Below are 18662 nucleotides of genomic sequence, written 5' to 3' on the forward strand. Positions count from 1 at the left end.
GACCACGCTATGACACACACTGTCGCCAGGCCAGCCAAGGTGGGTGCAATGCGACTGGTCAGGGGGCCACCATCACCCCATGATCGCCCCGCAGAGGGAGGCCCAGGCCAACGGCCAGCAGGGCAATTAATCTGGGGGGGGGAGGCCCGCGATTGCCCTGCAGAGGGAGGCCCAGGTCATCCTCTGCAGAGCGATTGATGCGGGGGGAGGGGGGTGGGGGGGATGCCCCCACCATTGATCAGCCTGCAGAGGGGGGCCCAGGAGATCGATGGGGGAGGGGGGCTCCATGATTGCCCCAAAGAAGGGCAATAAACAGTTTAGATTAGGTCCGTTACTGAGAACACAGTGTTTCAGGCTGGAACCCTGAGTCATCACCAGAAATACATGGGGCTGCAGCAGCTACAGGCACTGCTGGCCACACTGCCCGCGGAAGGCAGTGCCCAGCCTCCCTGAGCGCCTGGCAAGGCCCCTGAGGAGCGCGCCGTGCGGCTAGCACAGCACGGCCTGGGGACTCCGCCCCCGCCTGTCAGGCTGCAGTCATTACACATTGGCCTCAATGGGGCCCATTCCTATTGGAAAGGGTACAGAGCACACATCTTTAGAAACGTGAGTGTCCAGGAGCGTACATACAGAGTGAAACCAAAGGTCTGCATCCAAATGCACTACTGGTCAGGTACCAATCCCAAGCACGTAGCCCGAGTCCAGGAAGCACTACCCTTCGCAAGAAGCTGAATGATGGGAATCAAATGATGAGATGCCATAGCGAGAAGCAGAGTCACATCCCTAGGCTTCCCGGGACCTGCTTTGAGGAAATTTGGAAATGGGCACAAAGGTTTCATTTTCTTTTCATAGACTTTTAAAATGAAACTCTGCTTCCAGAAATGATACATTTTTCTCCTCCAAGCAGCTTGGTTACCCCCTGTATCCCCACCTTAGAGAAAAAGCTTTTCCAGCCGCGATATGCCTGCATTTTGAATCTATTATCGCCAATAATCCTCATTAGCACCCTGATGAAGCAGCACATTTCTTGTTAGGACAGTTTCCTTATTGGAAAAATGAGAAAAGTAAAGTAAATACTCTCCGTTTCCCCGGCCTTCATACTCCATAGCTGGACTGAAAGCGCTGGGGTCCCCCTGAGAAGCTGAACACCGTTAAAGACAACTCAGTAATAACTTCCGGCACCAGAAAGAGTACAGATCACCTCAGCCAAGCAAATTATCAACGTACTCAACTGAATGGTGAATGGCTCTGAGAAATCAGGTTAAACCCCAGGCAATTAGGATGTAAGATAAAGAACATACTAGGAATTTAGAGGAGAGAGAGAAGGGGAGAGGGACGAGGAGGGGGAGGGAGCCAGAGGAAAGACAGAATTTCTTATTAACCAAAACTAAGCTGGTAATTAACACAGAAAGGATAACTCGGTTCCCTTGGTTCCTCTAGGAAAGTGGAATAAATGGACAGACACACACCTGGAGTCACTGAGCCAGGCGTCTTTTCCTCCGAGCAGAGCGTTTAAACAGGGCTCAGATGGCCGGCCATGAACAATGTCTGGCAGCTAGGTTTAAAATTACTAATCAGTGAGCTATACAGACTTTAAAACCAATTCTTCTAAGAAAAGCTTCAACGCGACAGTTTTGGGGCAGCACCTGCAGTGCCCACACTTCTGTGGCCTTGACACAGACGCCGTTAGAAAAGGTGAAAACCCAACTGACCTTGAGTCCGGCTAGTTCCAAAACTCAGGGCCGGTGCTACGCTCCTCCCAGACGTGAGAGGCCTCCTGAGGGTCAGGTGCACCTGATACCCGGGCCTTCCTCCCCGACTCCAGCCACGTTCCACCACGTCGCTGACAAGCAGCTGGGGCCTGGAGTGCCGCCTGCAAGAGCAGACGGGTCCTCTGTCCCCAGTCCTTTAAGTCAGAGACCGCAGCCCTGCCCAGGCGAGAGGTAGAATAGCCGCCCTCCATAAGGTGCACCCTTCCGCAGGCTGCTCCAGCCAGCCGCCTGTGCCTCCTGCAGACGCAGGTACGCATCTCCCCCCCCACACACACCCCGTCCCTACTAACCAGCCCCCTCCGGCTGGCTCCTCCGCCCCCTGCTTTCTGTCCTGGCTGCCATCGCTGCCACAGGCCCGCCTCTTGGTTTCAGTAACCAGTTTGGAGCCCCCTTTTGGCCCCAACAGCCGCCTCCCATTCCTGCCCGTTGCTCCCTGCTCCGTCTCATTGCTTGGTATGGTCCCTCATTTCTGTCTCCTTCCACACTAGGGCTGCCTGAGCCATGCCAGACTACGCTCAGAGTGAGACCCCCAGGCAAGTCCCTAGGACCTCTGTCTGTGTCTGTAACACAGGGGTGACAATACTACTACGTACTTCAGAGGGTTGGTATGAATCACAAATGAGCTCACAGTCTTTGAAACAGGCCTGGCACATAACAAGCACTCCCATTACTAATGTATCTTTTGTTTTTCCAGGTCAAGAGGGGCTGCCGCTATACCCTCCTTCCTCGCGCTTCCCACGGTGGGCCAGGGCGAGCTCTGGGCACTGCCTTCTCTCTCCTGCGTCGAAGGGAACAGGACCATCCCCGGGAGCCCACCTCCGGCCAGCGCTGCGGCCCCGACTGCTTCACTCACGTTGTCCTGAGGGTAGAGCCCCCTGGTTTACAAATCTAAGGTTCTCTACATCACAAATTCAGGAACAAATCTAATGTTCTCTAAACCACTCACAGTGGCCAATATTCCAGTCCGATGCAGAATGCTGCTGGTATTTAACCACCTCAGGTGTAAAATGTTCAGCATCTTGCAACCTTCTGTATGGCGTCTCCATTTCCTGCTGGCTCAGTGCTTCAACAGCACCTACCTGAGGGTTCTGGAGAACTCGCGTGAGGAGGAGGCAGAACAGCAGGCAACGGAGCAAAAGATGATGCAATGAGCATAAGGCCTGAGTACAAAAGTTCCCCTTCTGGGACCACCAAGCGCATGACCCGGGCAAAACACTCCAGCTTCCTGAGGTGTCTGCTCGCACGCAAACGGGTCAAGTGAAATAAGTACCAGACCAGGTTTATAAGGGCCACAAATGTCTCCCAAGTTAAACTGCAAGCACGGACGGTGGTGAAGACCAGGAAGGCCTATTAGTGGGCAAATGGGAAGACACTGCTGAATTTTAATGTTTAGTAAACGGAAAGCCTTCTGACGATGGAAGAGGGAAGATAACCTTTGAGTAGTATAAACAGTGATAAAGACTCATAATTAAAGGACAGAAGCCCTTCCACAGGGGACATCGGAGAACAGATCCAGGACTCATGCGAGCGAAGGACTTACAATACTGCCTCTTGAAACAAGATAATAACTTTCTCCAAAGCAACATAGTTTACAAATAATAACAAAAAACACCTGTTGGGAAATTTGAAATTACTTAACGGTTTCTATATTGAACTTTTAAAGTTGTATACTATTCTTGTGTCTTATTCGTGATCACAGAGTTAAAAAAAGAAAATAGCTTACCTCTATAGCAAAGATTCCTTTGTCACGCCCATACAATTTCATCTCTTCTGGAAAACGCTCAAAAGCATTTACATAAGGAATATGGCCCTCTTCAACAAAGCTGTTTTTAAAAAGAAAGAGTTTCAATAAGAGGTATGTACTGATTTAGCAAAATAATCAAAAGAGTTGAAAATGCTGTGTTTCAAAGACAAGGTCCCAGGAAACACTATCTCTATTTATGATTTTATTACATTTTTCAAAAGTCTCCATTGGTGCCAGACTGGAAATTTAACAAACGGGTTCTTCATCGCAGATGATGTGAGAGGCACTGCATTAGAGCTGAGCACATTTACCTGCAAAACCTCTCCTGCACCCACTCGCCTGGTTCCACTTCTATCCCCACCGCCCAGGCCCAGCCCCACGCCTTCCTGAAGCCTAGCCGTGTCCACGGCCCCCGCCCCACCGTGCCTTCCTGGGGCCCACCTTCCCGCTGCCCGAGTGACCGGGTCTGCCTCCCCTGCTCATCTCCCAGGGCCTCACTGTCTCACTCCTACTGAGCATGCGTGTCCCTTGCTGTGGAAACAGACAGAGATGGCTGCACAGCCTTGTAAATGCGCTAAAAACCACTGACGGTCAGTGAAAAGGGTGAGTTTTATTGGATATGAATTATATCTCAGTTAAAAGCATCCAACCCCCTTATTAGGCTAACGAATTCCTGTATCTGACCTCTGCTTACTAGGCCCCTGGCCCCACCCTCTGACTCCTCCAGATTCGCTCACTCCCTCCACTGGCCCCCTCCTCCTCGACCACACGGAGCTCTGGGGCTGGGCACCGACCTCCCTCTGCCCGAGCACCAGTACGTCTGAGAGCCGCCTCCGGCTCTATTTCACTGAAAGTGCGGCTTAAGCCCTTCACAGTGAGGCCTCCCTGTTGACCAGTCCCAGCAGCCGGCTAGTCACTGTCAGGAGAGGGAGGAGGAAGGGAGAGGGAGGAGGGAGGGAGGAGGAGGAAGAGGAGGAGGAGGAAGGGAGAGGGAGGTCACCAGCTCCCGTCTCCTGCAAGCACTTCGCTCGGGGTCAGCTTTTACAGTCAGGTCCTTGCTCATCTGCTCCCACCTCGAGCCTGGGACTTGGTGAGAGCAGGGACTTGATCTACATGGCATCTCAAGAGTAACCCCTGCATGTAATCAATATTCAGTGAGCATCTGTGGACGGAACAGTGTTGGCTATTTTCACTTATTCCTGTCGTTGCTGGGCAGGCAGGGTCCCCTGAAGGCTACTGGAAGGGTGATGAGTTCATCCCGAGGACCAGAGGATTTAACGGGAGTGACGCGTAGGGTCAGTGAGAGATGCAGGGGCTGTAGCCAGGCTCGCAGTGTGTTCTCTTCAGAGCAGTGTCCTTTAGCTGTCTGCTCACAGCCTGGCAGTAGCTCTCAGTTTAGCATCTACAGGAGTCTCTTGGGGGCTTAGGAAAGCAGAGCTCACAGGCCCACCCAGGCAGCTGGGTCAGAAGGTGAGAATGGGCCCAAGGCCCTGTGTCTCTCAGGGTGCCAGGGGACACACTTTGAGAACCTGAGGAAAACGGAGAAGGAAGACACGCTCTTCTCCTTTATTCCCAGCAGCTGAGCTCGGTCCCCAGACCTGTGTGTGAGCAGAGAGAGACCTCCAGCCACAGACCACCTCCTGCGGGCCTGCCAGCTCCCTGGGAGGAGGAAGGGAGAGGGAGGAGGAAGGGAGAGGGAGGAGGAAGGGAGAGGGAGGAGGAAGGAAGAGGGAGGAGGAAGGAAGAGGGAAGAGGGAGGGAGAGGGAAGAGGGAGGGAGAGGGAAGAGGGAGGGAGAGGGAGGAGAGAGGGAGAGGGAGGAGGAAGGGAGAGGGAGGAGAGAGGTGAGAGGGAAGAGGAAGGAAGAGGGAGGAGAGAGGGAGAGGGAAGAGGAAGGGAGAGGAAAGAGGGAGGGAGAGGGAGGAGGGGGGGAGAGGGAGGAGGAAGGGAGAGGGAGGGGGAAAGGGAGCCGGGGAGAGAGAAAGATACGAAGGTGCAGGTTTTCACCCTCGATCTCCCAACCACATATAACCTCCCCAAGAAGAACTTCAGGCAGATATTTCTCTCCGTCTGGTTAGATTTCCAGGCGGGTCCTGCTAGCCTCTCCACCCGCCCTGGGAGGGTGGGGAGCCTGCGCCGGCATGCGCAGGTGACAAGACTGCTGTTCCCGAAGGTCCCGCTGGTTAGGGAGGACGCGGGGAGAGGGCACAAGACTGCAGCCAGGGCTCACCTGGGAGGCTGCTAAGCAACCCAGGTAAAGACAGACAGGGATGGGGAGAAAGGAAAGTGGTTTGGAGAGTTACTCTGCAAGTCTGGCTGGCGGGATGTGTGTGCCTAGAGAGGGAAGAGCCGAGGCTGATTCCTAGGCTGCTGGATCGGATGCCAGAGGCGTGGCGATGGGAAGACGGAAAACGCTGGATGGAGAAGGAGCTGGGCTGAGGGGAAAGACGAGGAGCCTCATTGGGTCATGCTGATCCTGAGATACCACGAAGACAGCCCAGGAGTGGCCGTCCCGCGGCCTCCTGTGTGATACATACGGGCCTGGCCCTCAGTAAACAAGTCTGGGCTGGAGATATAGACTCGGGCGTCATCACCACAGAGGCGGTAATTAGGGCCCTGGGAGAAGATGAGGTCACCCCAGGGGGCAGACAGCAAGACGGGGTTTCAACTTCACAGTAAAGTCCCTGAGTCATGGACGGTCTGCATGCGGTGAATCACCCTGAGAAAAGCCTTGTTATCTGGTTGATGTGGCCAAATTCAAAGGTACTAGCATCATTCATTGGAGGCGTTTTATTTAATCAAAGGGCCTAGTGCCAAGAACGATGGTGGTGGCAAAGAAGGAGGAGAAGGAGAGGAGGAGGAGAGAAAAGGAAGATGACAAAGCCACGATAACAGCACTGCTCTCCTGTGTCAGGCCTGGTCTAAGTGCTCTGCGTGTGCGAAGTACTGAAGCAGCTGCGACCCTAACCCTACGAGGTAAGTAGTCTTATTCCTGCTTTACAACAAGACAGAGGCAGAGGAAAGTGAAAATGAAATTTACTCAAGGCCACATAACATATAGCAGAACCCAGGAGTGTGGTCTAAATCCATGCTCTTACCCCACTCCACACGCCGACTACACCCACGTTATGAGAACACACGAGCTAGGGGAGCAGGAACACATGGATGGGGCCCGTCGTGGCTGTGATGAGAGATCCTCGGCACATGCCCTAATTTACTCATTAGCCAGAAAGCCCTGCAGATTACCTTGGACAATGTAAATGCCAGCTATCTGCACAACAGGTTCTTCCAACAGCTGTGTTTCAATTTCACATATAAATGCAGGCAGCCTATGTTTAGCTCTTGTGTAACGCCATTAATAACCATTTGCCACTGTAAAGTCATCTGTTCATCTCCTTCCTTAGAAACACCACCACTAATACTCCCGCCTGAGCGTCACTTTTCTTCTTCAGAGCGGCTTCCCCACAGAGGGTCAGTCACGCCCCACGCCCACGCGGGCAGGCACTAGTATTCCCACTTCATGAATAAGGAGCCAGGAAGGGGAGTTACTGGCCCAGGGAGGACTGAGTTACAGAACTGGAGCCCAGCTGCCCAGTCTTTCCAGTCCCTTCCTCAATGCAAGCCTCGGAAGTCACACTGTCCACGCTGTCCCTGGTCCACGCTGTCCCTGGTCCACGCTGCCCCTGGTCCACGCTGTCCCTGGTCCACGCTGTCCCTGGTCCACGCTGCCCCTGGTCCACGCTGCCCCTGGTTCACGCTGTCCCTGGTCCACGCTGTCCCTGGTCCGCACAGGGGACCACCCGCTCCGAAGCCGCTTACCGCAGGAGGTCGGAGAGGGCGAGCGCCTCCCGCTGCCACAGCAACGACAGGCCACAGAGAGCGAGGGTCGCGGGCATGGCCATCTTCACGAGCCCCTTCTCCTTGCGCAGAGAGTACTCGACTCCATCAAGAGACCCGGAGCAGATGGAGGCCATTTCTTAGGGGACAAAAGGAGGAAAATAGTAAAACCCAAAGAGGCATTCAAATCTGTGGTTCTCAAAGCACCGTCCCTGGACCAGCTGTACTGGGGCCGCCTGAGCCCCGAGGAGCTGCACCAACCTGCCCAACAAGCCTGCAGGGGCCTGAGGATGCCACCGATGGAGGATGACTCCTTTACAAGACACACGAGGCCACAGATCCCACAAAATACGTGCGACACTATGATCCACACACGTGACAAGCCGCAGGAGCTGCCCGTTAAGACGGCAGGGTGGAAACCTGCTGTTTGGCGTCTGCTCTGTCTCACTAAGCTAAACAACGACAAAGGCCTTTTTAAAATGGTCGCCCAAGAACAAACAAGGGGGAAGGAGAGAAGGGCAGCGCAGTGTGGAAGCTGGAAAGCGCTGGACAGGCGATGGCGCCTTCGCGGTCCTGAGACAGCGGGCCTGGAAGCCACGGCGGGTGACTTTGCCCTGGGGCCTCTAAAGAGGGCGAGGGATTGGTTCAACAGGGACCCCTGGCAACAGCGACGGTCGGGCAGACCCCAGGACTGCTGGAGTCTGATCAGATTCGCACCCAGTGCCACAGCCACGTGACTGCCCGCCCCAATGTTGGCCGGACATTGGAAGTTTCTCCTCTGGGACAGGGACCCTCAGTCACACTCACAGCTGAGCCGGGCATCTGATGAAAACGGGGGATAAGTGAAAGGTCACGTATGGAGTCCTGAGACACCCCTCTCCCGGGCCCTCTTCTTCCCGCCGCTTTCCAGAACAGCCAGGATGACCCCCTCCGACCAGGAGGCACCCAGAGCGTGCTCTGGAAACTGCGATCAGCTCCGGGGGCGGGTTCCCAGGTGGGAATGCTGGATCCGCTAAGGGAAGGACCAGTAGCTCAGCCTCTCCCCCAGGTACACTCGTGGAATTAAATCGGAAAATGAGGTACACACACATGTACCATGGACTCATTCCGCCTGCTTTAGTCTGTGCTTAGAAACGGGGCACGTCCTCTTTGACTCCTGTCTACCCGACGACCAGGGGCTAAGTTCTCTCATGCCCTGCAGCGGCTTTTCTGGGGAAACCCTGGGCCCCCACACATGTACGATCTTTACTGAGTTGGCCCCCGTCTTTCTAGACCCACTTCCTGTCTGGCTCCCTTCCAACATCACATAGCAATGTTCCTGTGGAGACAGCGTCCTCCATAAAGCGACACTGAGACTTCGCTCCTTGGCCTTTTGCTCAGCGTGGGGTTCTGCTGGGCCCACCTCCTTTCCTGGAGCAAGGAGGCTGGACTGCGTTCCTTCCGGATGCCACCAGCTCCCGCCCTGGGCAGCGAGGCTCCCCGTTACCTGAGTGGGATGCTCTGCTTGGGGGGGAAGGCTTCCGGGGGCCGTCACTTTCAACAAAAGGGCCGCTGGCGTCACTCAGCAGCGCGGGCTCGCTCTCCCAGTCTGTGTGACTCGGACTGCCCAGGACCTATCGCAAAACAACATGAAGTTACTGCGCGGGAATTTTAAATTAAATTGCAATAATTCCCATGAACTTAATTCCTCACCATCACAAACCCCGGAGGCAGACCCGTCCTCACCTCTGCGCCTCCCGGAGTGTCCCTGGCCCAGGCTCTGCCCGTGACTTACCGCGGCTTTCCTCTTTCTGGCATGAACTGGGTTTTCGCAATACGCCTGCTTGCTCTTCTGCAGGTAGCGCTTCCAAAAATTATGCAGAACTTGATTCTGAGGCGGAAGGGAAGCGAGTGGGGATTTGTGGTCGGGTGACAAGTACCCAGCACATCTCACCCACAGCACCTCTGTGCTGCCCGGACGGCGCCCGCCCTGTGCGGCTCTACTTCCCTCACCAGCAGCCGGACCGAGCACTGACTGCGGGCAGGCGCCCCGAGGCCTCAGATGCTGGGTTTCTAGTTCCTACAGTGACCTCTGCCAGCACAGGCCAGCGCCTCTTCGCCACACCCGGTCTAGTCACCTGAGCGGCTGCCCCACCAGCAAAGCCCCCTCCACATCTCTCCTTGGCGATTCGGTCGCCCCGTCTTCCTCCCTCCTCCTTCTGTCCTTCGTGTCACTGTGAGCACCCGGGATGGGACTGTTCGCGCTCCCCTCTCTCCAGCTAGGCTTCCCGTGATGGGCATGAAGCAGGTGTGCAGTAACCACGGTGCTCAGTGACTGGCTTTTACAGAATTTCTGAAAAGGCTTCAACTAGATGGGGAAATACGAAATTCAAATAATAGAAAAGTCCCTCTTAAGAGGCAGTAAGGTCAAAAGATGGTCCCTGGACCTGCCCTATCAGGTCACGTGGGAACTTGCTAGAAGGCCAATCCTTGGGCCACTCCACACCTCCTGCCCCAGCAGCTCTGGACGGGTCAGCAGCCTGTGCTTTCACAGGCCCTCCCGGCTCCTGACACAAACCCACGTGGAGAACCGCTGGCTAATGCCTCGCTCCCCAGGGAGCATCTGGAACTCAAATCCTGCTGGAGGCCACCCACCCGGCTTCTGTCTCAAACCCCGAGCACGAGCACGGCCCACGCTGTCCCCAGGCCCCGAGGAAACGGAACCAGCACAGGGCCACATGAAAGGCAGCGGGAAGCTACTTGTTTTACATCGTTTAAGTCAATGTTTCCTAAGTACATGATGAGTAAACCCTTTTGTTTTCTTTTAGATGTATTGCTTCTTCACATCCTGGAGAATGTAGTGTGGGAATTGCTGGTCTAAAAAAAAGACTAAAGCAAAAACATCAGAAGAAAGGTTCTCCCGCAGCCCTCCTGTTATTACTGGTAAGTTTCACTCTAAATCTTGCTGTTCTTTGAACAAGACGGAAGGCTAACATCTAGGACCAGGGGTGGGCAAACTTTCTGACTCGAGGGCCACAGCGGGCTCTTAAACTGGACCGGAGGGCCGGAACAAAAGCATGGATGGAGTGTTTGTGTGAACTAATATAAATTCAAAGTAAACATCATTACATAAAAGGGTACGGTCTTTTTTTTCAATAGTTTTATTCATTTCAAACGGGCCGGATTCGGCCCGCGGGCCGTAGTTTGCCCACGGCTGATCTAGGCACACAGGGACTCACCTTTAACTCTGGGCCGACCCCCAGGGCCTTCAAGGCCTCTGCTTGCTGATACAGGACGTGCTGAAAGCCTTCGCACACGTACCAGTCCCAGCCTTTCTCTGAAAGACAGACAATGTGCCTCAGACACCGCCCTCCTGACTGACCGCTGTGCGCGCCACAGGTGTCCCCTACGTCCTCCCGCGCCTGCTCCGGGCACGGCTGTTCCACACAGGGCAACTGTAGTGTTTTGTATCCCCGAAGAGGGTTTCCATTCTTACCGTCTCTTGTTTCCAACATGGCAGATTTGTACCCAAATGCTAACGTTAAACATTATTTTTATAATTGATGAGATTTTATGTTTCACATTATCCATAATTTTTCTGAAACAATGTAATAGGTAGAAAAATGGCAGCCACCACGTTAAACAAATGAAATCAGTTTTAAGAAGCATACTGTGTGAACGATGCCCACTAAGCACTGCCTGGGGACACGCAGCGCTCGGCCCCTGGGCTTCCACTGCTCTGTTCCCAGCGCCAGGAAGGCAGCCGTGGGCAGGCGGGGAATCAGGCACAGAACCAGGACGAGAGGGTCCAGGCTCCCGGAGAGGCGGTGCCATCCCTCCACACAGTGCGCGCGCACCTGCTGCTCTGAGCACGGACCCAGGTACGCGGGAGGAACTGCAAGCGAAGAAACCCCTGTCTGGAGCTCTGCCAGGTGCCAGGGGCGTGCCCGGTGCTGTACGTAGGTTCTTTCCTTCAGTCCTCAGACCGCCCTGAGAGACGGTGAGGGAATCCGCCACATGGCAGATAAGAGCGACGCGTTTAAACAGAACCACCGGCTAAGACCCTTAGGTTTCACAAATGCTGTCCTTTCCGGAAGGTGGGTTAGCAGCCTTCTCACACAGCTTCTGGAGTCGGTTACCATGACTCCAAGGTCCTCCCCTTGTGGGATGCCACAGGACTGCCGCTCTCCCTCACCTGTGTCACCAGGCCCCGACCCAACCTCTGGAGAGAGTCTTGGGTTGTACATGAATGAGATGGAAAGCCTGTCTCCGCTGCACCCCAAGTGCAGGGAGGGAGGGGGAGCTCTTCAACCTGGGCCCGTGCGCTCCTCCTGCGCACTGCTCTCACCGGCACACCCTGCGTCTGGGCTCCTCGTCCACATAACAGGCGGACATAACTTCCTCTGCACCACCGCCGTTTCACAGAGGAAGGAACGAAGGTCAAAGAGGCTGAATCTAAGACCTGGCATCTCATGGAAGCACCCCAGTTCCTGCAGCTACTTCACACACTGCGCAGCAGTTTAACTGCTGGCTCTGCCCAGTGGCCAGGTAAGTTTCTATTGAACGAGTACAAAAAACATTTTACAAAGTATCATACTTTAAAAAGATATTAGCTTGTAAGAACATATAATCCCCGTATGGGTCACCAAAAAAAAAAAAAAGAACATGGAATAAATAGCTTCGAGATGCAATGGGTATTTAACTTTAAGGCGCGCCTTTAGCATTTATGTAAAACACTGTGTCATATGAAAACACAAGAATGCTCGTGATCCGTCGCAATGTGTTACATTTAACTGTACATTTTAACTGTTTACATAGGTCAAATCCAAATTAATCAGGCTTACCCTAATAAAATTTAATTAAAATTAATCAGGTTTCAGCCTAACAACAACAGTCACTATTAAAGGTTAATCAGGGATAGAAGCTGGCATTTAGGCACTCTCTCTGTCGTTCACACAGGGATAGAAGCTGGCATTTAGGCACTCTCTCTGTCGCTCACACAGAGTTCATTCACACTTTTACACATTTATTTCAAGTGTGTGCGCCCTTGGAGCCGCTCAGGTGGAAGGAGCCGCCATTAGCCGGGTTTCAAACCTGAGAATCTGTCCTATCAGTGATGGCGAACTTTTTGAACTCGGCGTGCCAGCATTTTGAAAAACCCTAACTTAACTCTGGTGCCGTGTCACATATAGGAATTTTTTGATCTTTGCAACCATAGTAAAGCAAAGACTTGTATTTTTTATATTTATTTTATATATTTAAATGCAATTTAACAAAGAAAAATCAACCAAAAAAATGAGTTCACGTGTCACCTCTGACACGCGTGTCATAGGTTCGCCATCACTGTCCTAGGTCATCAGTCACAAAATGAAAAGCATCAGGTAGACTCCCTCAGATTCTTCTCAAGAAGGGCAATTACATGTACTCACTGGGTTAATGAACAGATACCTTTCAAAGCACACCCATGCTGAGGCTATTTTTTAAAATATGTTTTTATTGATTTCAGAGAGGAGGAAGAGGGAGAGAGATAGAAACATCAATGATGAGAGAGAATCATTGATTGGCTGCCTCCTGCACACCCCCCACTGGGGATCGGGCCTGAAACCCAGGCATATGCCCTGAACGGGAATCAAACCCAGGACCCTTCGGTCCTCAGGCCGACGCTCTATCCACTGAGCCAAACCAGCCAGGGCCTGAGGCTATTTTAAGGGAAAATAATCTTCCCTATTTTAAAAGGGTGTGTTAAAAATTCAGTGTGAGAAATGGGTTTCTGAAAGTTGAATATCAGGTTTAACCTGCCTAACCTGACAATTCCTGCTGAATCATTTCAGAAAGTAAGCATTTTTCTTTAAAGCACAGAAAATCACATTCATGAGATGACAAATACAGAACAGAAAAGCATACGCCAACAGATAAAAAGAGATATGCACCTTTTGTCATCATTATTTTTTTGCATAATAGTTGCTCCACTGGAAAAGCAACCTGACAACAGCAGGGTAAAAAATGACATGCTGGCAGACATCTGCCTCCAATTTCACCATCAATAATCACCCACTTTAATTCCATGTTGGATTACCTGCTTAGAATTCTGGCAACTTCTCTAGAATCTACTTAATATTCCATTCCACATTCCCAAATCATGACGGGGAAAACCGTGGCTGAAGAATGCTGGGCACATGAGGAATGAGCTTACCAAGTTTATTTCTCTTTTTAAGCCCGCGGCTGATAGCTTGTATTTTAGTATTAGGAATCGCCTCGCTGTTTAAAACGTCCTTAGATCTCTGCAGAAACGGAAACATTATCATTAAAACCGTAGCTTTACATCTCCCACGTTTCCAAGCTGTTCTGGAAGCACAATGAACCCAACTGTGAGTGCCAGAACCAATGATGTAACACGTGGGGGAAATTATATGAATTGGAACATTCTGATTAACCTTTTTGTAGCTTTCTCATTCAAAATTACTCTCTACCTAAAACAGTGCCTGGAATATAGTAAACACTGAATAAACGTCTATCAAATGAATAAACTTTTATTTCAAATCACATTTGTGTGTGTGTGTGCATGTATGTGGGTTAACCTTTTCTTTTCTTTTTTTTAATTTATTGGTGAAAGTATTACAGATGACCCCTTTCTCCCCCATGGACCCCTTCCCCAGGCCTTAACCACACTACTGTCTGTGTCCATGGGTTATGCAAAAAGCACATAAGCTCTTTGGTAAAACCACTTTCTAATTGTTTCAAATCGAACCTAAAGTCAAATATATTCATGTTTTCTGCACCAAAAACACTTTGGAATTAAAATAATTTCTGTATTTATTGTAATCAGCAATGCCTAAGCTACACATCCTACTTTTCTGTATTTGAATAATATTCTAAAACAGCTTTATTTATAAAATTATAAAAATACTACTTTTTGTTTTTTATCCATTTATAGGATTTTGGAATGACTAAATGGTGGGTACAATTCATTCCAAAGTCTTCAATTCCAAGTGCTCTCAGGGACTGGTACCTAAGATTCTGGCTTGCTCTCTGATTATAGTTCTTTCTCTCTCTCTCACATATATTAAATCTTTTTAACAATTTTATAAATGCCTTTGATTGCATATATACTTTCCCTAATGGTTACACCAATAATATTATTTACAAATGAGCCATATTTTACAAATAACACACACACACACACAAAACCACCCTAGAATTCAGATCTTCTAACACTTGGTCCAGTGTCTGTTCACTTTTTTACTAATACTGAAATAAAAATATAGCCATTACTATATAATTTAAGAATTTGTAATTTATTCTAAACTCTCTCCTAAAATATATATATATATATATACATATATAATTGAATTACTTAATACTCAACATACTTACTCGTAAATAATGTAAAAATATAGAAACATGATCAAGTATATATTTTTCTTAAATAAATCTCTGACTTCAGTAGTACATGTAGACTAAGTTATTTTCTTCCATGTAATCAATACTTCATACCTTTGTTTAGTATCTTCAAATAATATGTAGGCACTTACTGCAGACATGATTTTATGTGCAAATAATATGTAGACATTCTACTCATAAATGTGATTTTCCAAAAGCATCAGCTTTTGTGTGTGTATATCCAAAACCATCACCATAATCCAAATGACGAACATACCCCCTAGCCCAACCCTTTCATCAGAGGAGCACTTACTTATCTCTTAAACACTCTGTGTAACTACATGGAAGCCGACATAGGAACCTCCGCTGCAGACATAAGAACAATGATTGTCTCAAGGAAAAGCTCTTGTGTGACTGAGTTGCAAGCTAAACCAACCACTTTTCTCAAGGGAAATTTTTTTTTACTTGTTTCATGTATGTTTTCCAGGTTTTTTGTTGTTTAGGGTAGGAAGGTAAACCTGGGTCCTGCTACTCCATCCTGGCCAGGAGCAGAAGTCTACACGTTCCATTTATCTGCCCCAGATGTGCCTTTCTTACGGGGATGTGGTGGAGGTAGGATCTGCTCCTTCCTGGCTCTGTAGACTCTGAGCAAATCCTTACCCAGGGAGAAGAGGCTGTCCACTCCCTTGATTACCGGGGTTATGTTGCCCTGAGGTGTGTAACCAGAACAGGACCCAGCCCCCCCGGGGGGAGGTGCCTCACTTATCAAGGCCATGCCGGGCAGAATGGCAGTCTCTACGGTAAGAGGCAGGCGTGATGGGGTAAAATGAACACTGGAGTCAGAAGACTCAGGTTCAAGTCCTGGCTCAACACTTGATACTTGTGTGACTTTGGCAAACTCACTCAAGTCGTGAGCCCTGCCTGCCCTGTCTCTAGAGAGGCACAACAGCACAGCTCGCAGGTGGTTATGAGGAGGCAGTTAAGGGCCGGGTGAGAAACACTGGGCAATGTGTAAGGCCCTGTACAAAGATAAAATAACGACGAAGCACATTTCCAACAGTCCTCCATCTTCCTAACATCCCGCCTTCCAAACCTCTAAGGTCCCACCACACATTAAAAACTCGTAACTAATCAAAAAACTACAGTTTTAATTATTTCCCCTTGAGACTACACCAAGCATGTCAAACTCAAAGGCTAACACGGGCCAAATAAGCGAGGCATGCAGCCCGCGGGCCACGAGTTTGACACGCCTGGACTACACAGTCTGAGTCAGGAAATCATTTATATGTATGGCCCGTCATCATTTCAAAAACTCATCCTAAATCTAACTCACAAATTCCCTCACCCTGTGTAAGCACTGGAAGACGACCACCATTCGTGGAATTGGGGTATTGCAAGCCCGATAAGAATCGATCAATTCTTTGCCACACATGAGGCTGAGCCTGCACTGTTTAAAACATAAGCAAGTTCACGGATGAGATCTGTCACTTACTTCTGTAACGTTGTGGCAGGAAGTACAATAGTATTTGCCTTCATCAGTCAGACCCCAAGACACCGCATCACACTGAGCACAGCGCTCTCTGAACTCTTTCTGCAGGAGAAGAGGAAAGCCACCTTCAGCACACGGGGCCCACACCCTGCAGGTCTCCCCCATAAATACAAAGTCATCAAAGTAGAAAATACGTAAGAGGCTCTCTATAAGCAGGGAGAACAGCAGCTCAGGTTCCTGAGCAGTTCGGATGGAATTAAACTAAAGACAAGTTTCTAAAACATGCAATGGGTGAGGAGGGGAATGAAGAAAAGGTGGGAGGGGTGAAATAGGAAAAAGATGAGTGAATACTAGTAAAACTCCTTGACAATGCTGTGATGAAAAAAAAAAGATAACAAGATTTAAGTATAGAGAAGGCTTAACAAATAGAAATAGCAGACCATTTTTTTTTTATTTTTTTTTTTACAGAAAGGGAGAGGGATAGAGAGTTAGATACATCGATGAGAGAGAAACATCGACCAGCTGCCTCCTGCACACTCCCTACTGGGGATGTGCCTGCAACCAAGGTACATGCCCTTGACCGGAATCGAACCTGGGACCCTTGAGTCCGCAGGCTGACGCTCTATCCACTGAGCCAAACCAGGGCAGCAGACCATTTTTTAAATAGATTTTTAAAATTGATTTTAGAGAGGAAGGGAGACGGAGAGAGAGACAGACACATCAATGATCATCGAGCAGCAACCCGGGCATGTGTCCTGGCCAGGAGCCCAACCCCATCCTCCTGGTTCCCAGGTCAGTGCTCAGCCACTGGGCCACACCGGCCCGGCAAGGATCAGATGTTTATTATAGTTGTTTCGGGTTTCGATTTATTCACTTGGCAGCACAAGGAGCATCAATGACCTATGTACTAGGCATGTCAGTGTGTGCTGAGGGTCCAACAGGGAGCCAAGCAGGCCTGGTCCCTACTCACAGCATATTCAGGCCAAGGGTGTCGGAGTGACCAGGGTCCTTCCCAGGCGTTACCCACCCATCACTCAGCAAACATCTGCTGGGCGTCCCCCATGGGAAGGCCTTCTGCTCCCAGCGCTTCTCTATGTACCTACCAGTGGTTCTCAATCTTCTGGCCCTTTAAATACAGTTCCTCAGGTTGTGACCCAACCATAAAATTATTTTCGATGCTACTTCATAACTGTCATGTTGCTACTGTTATGAATCGTCATGTAAATATCTGATATGCAGGATGGTCTTAGGCGACCCCTGTGAAAGGGTCGTTCGACCGCCAAAGGGATCGCGACCCACAGGTTGAGAACCTCTGATAGACTGTCACTGGGCGACTGGTCCCCGATCCTGGTGTTTGACAGGATCACCGACCTCATCACAGGAAGCTTTAATACCATGAGGCTCCAGCCTGTGACCAGCGTGTCAGAAACGAACCCCCCGTTTATTCCGGCAATGAGTTGGGCAAGTTTTCTTTAACCCCGTATCGATGACGATCGTTCATTCCCTGGAGGGTCCCCTAACCCGAATTTGGAACCCCTGCACGAGGTGGTGGCGAGGACCCCCAGGGGTCACCAGTGGGCGTTCTGGTTCCCAGCCCGCTCCGCCCCCTCCCGCCCCAACATCAAAGGGGACTTGCGGGCGGTCCAGAGAGGATGCGCCCCGTGGATGGACACCCCACCAAGCCCACCGCTCCTCCTTTCCCTGAAGCACAGCCACCCCTACAGGCCGTCACGCACCCTCTAGGCGCCCACACCCTCCTCCGGCCGGAAACCCCAGCCTCTTTCCCCAAAATACGCGCGCGCCGGCCCCATCCCCGGCCCCGCGCGCAGCCCTGCGCCCCGGCCCCCGCCCCCCGCGGTCAGAGGCCGCCCCGCAGCCAGACGGCGTCCCCCCGCCCCTTCTCCTCAGCTCCGTCCCCTCCCGCCCGGCTGTGCGGGCCCGCCCGGTCCACCACCCGCTCACCGCCTCCTCTCGGTCCATAGCGACGCAGCGGCTGCCGACGCCGTCGGGGCCCGTTACCTGGGCAGCGAGCGCAACTTCCGGGAGGAAGCGGCGGGAGCGGCGTTCCGGGCGGAAACCGGGACCCTGGCTTTGAGTTCCGGGCGCCTGCGGCCTTGGTGAAACCTCCCTTCGCTCCCTTCCGGGGCGAAGCCGCAAAGCCTGTGTGCCCCTCCCAGACAGCATCCCTTTCCAAGCCCAGGAGACGAAACACACCCCAGTAAGAAGCTGGGCGGTGCCGCATGCCGAGCGGGTGCGATCGCGCCCGGCCGGCCTGGCGGTAATTCGGAGACCCGCGCACTATTGGGGCTGCAGGGAGCTCTGCACGCCACGCTGGCTTCGAATAGCATGGGGAGGCGTGGGCTCCGCAGGGAAGAATGCAGGTTGCTGGGTGAGATCTGGGTTTCTAACCACGGCTTTCCTGCTTCCTGTGCCTCAGTTTCCTTCTCTGTAAAAGCTAGCTA

At 51.4% G+C, this 18662-nt stretch overlaps 1 protein-coding gene across 1 annotated transcript in view; it reads right to left on the reverse strand.

Annotated features, from left to right (window-relative positions):
• Positions 1–18215, reverse strand: part of TAF1B (TATA-box binding protein associated factor, RNA polymerase I subunit B) — a 37660-nt gene extending 19445 nt beyond the window's left edge. The window contains exons 1-8 of the mRNA XM_081101606.1: positions 18163–18215; positions 16204–16302; positions 13525–13612; positions 10571–10668; positions 9127–9222; positions 8839–8965; positions 7335–7491; positions 3496–3595 (exon numbers count right to left, since the gene is read on the reverse strand). Of these exons, the coding sequence (XP_080957732.1) occupies positions 3496–3595; positions 7335–7491; positions 8839–8965; positions 9127–9222; positions 10571–10668; positions 13525–13612; positions 16204–16302; positions 18163–18180 (783 nt within the window). The 5' untranslated portion in view covers positions 18181–18215. The remainder of the gene's footprint in view (positions 1–3495; positions 3596–7334; positions 7492–8838; positions 8966–9126; positions 9223–10570; positions 10669–13524; positions 13613–16203; positions 16303–18162) is intronic.
• Between the last annotated feature and the right edge of the window lie 447 nt (positions 18216–18662).

The sequence above is a fragment of the Myotis nattereri genome (genome assembly GCF_964212035.1).
Source record: "Myotis nattereri genome assembly, chromosome: 10".
NCBI lineage: Eukaryota > Metazoa > Chordata > Mammalia > Chiroptera > Vespertilionidae > Myotis > Myotis nattereri.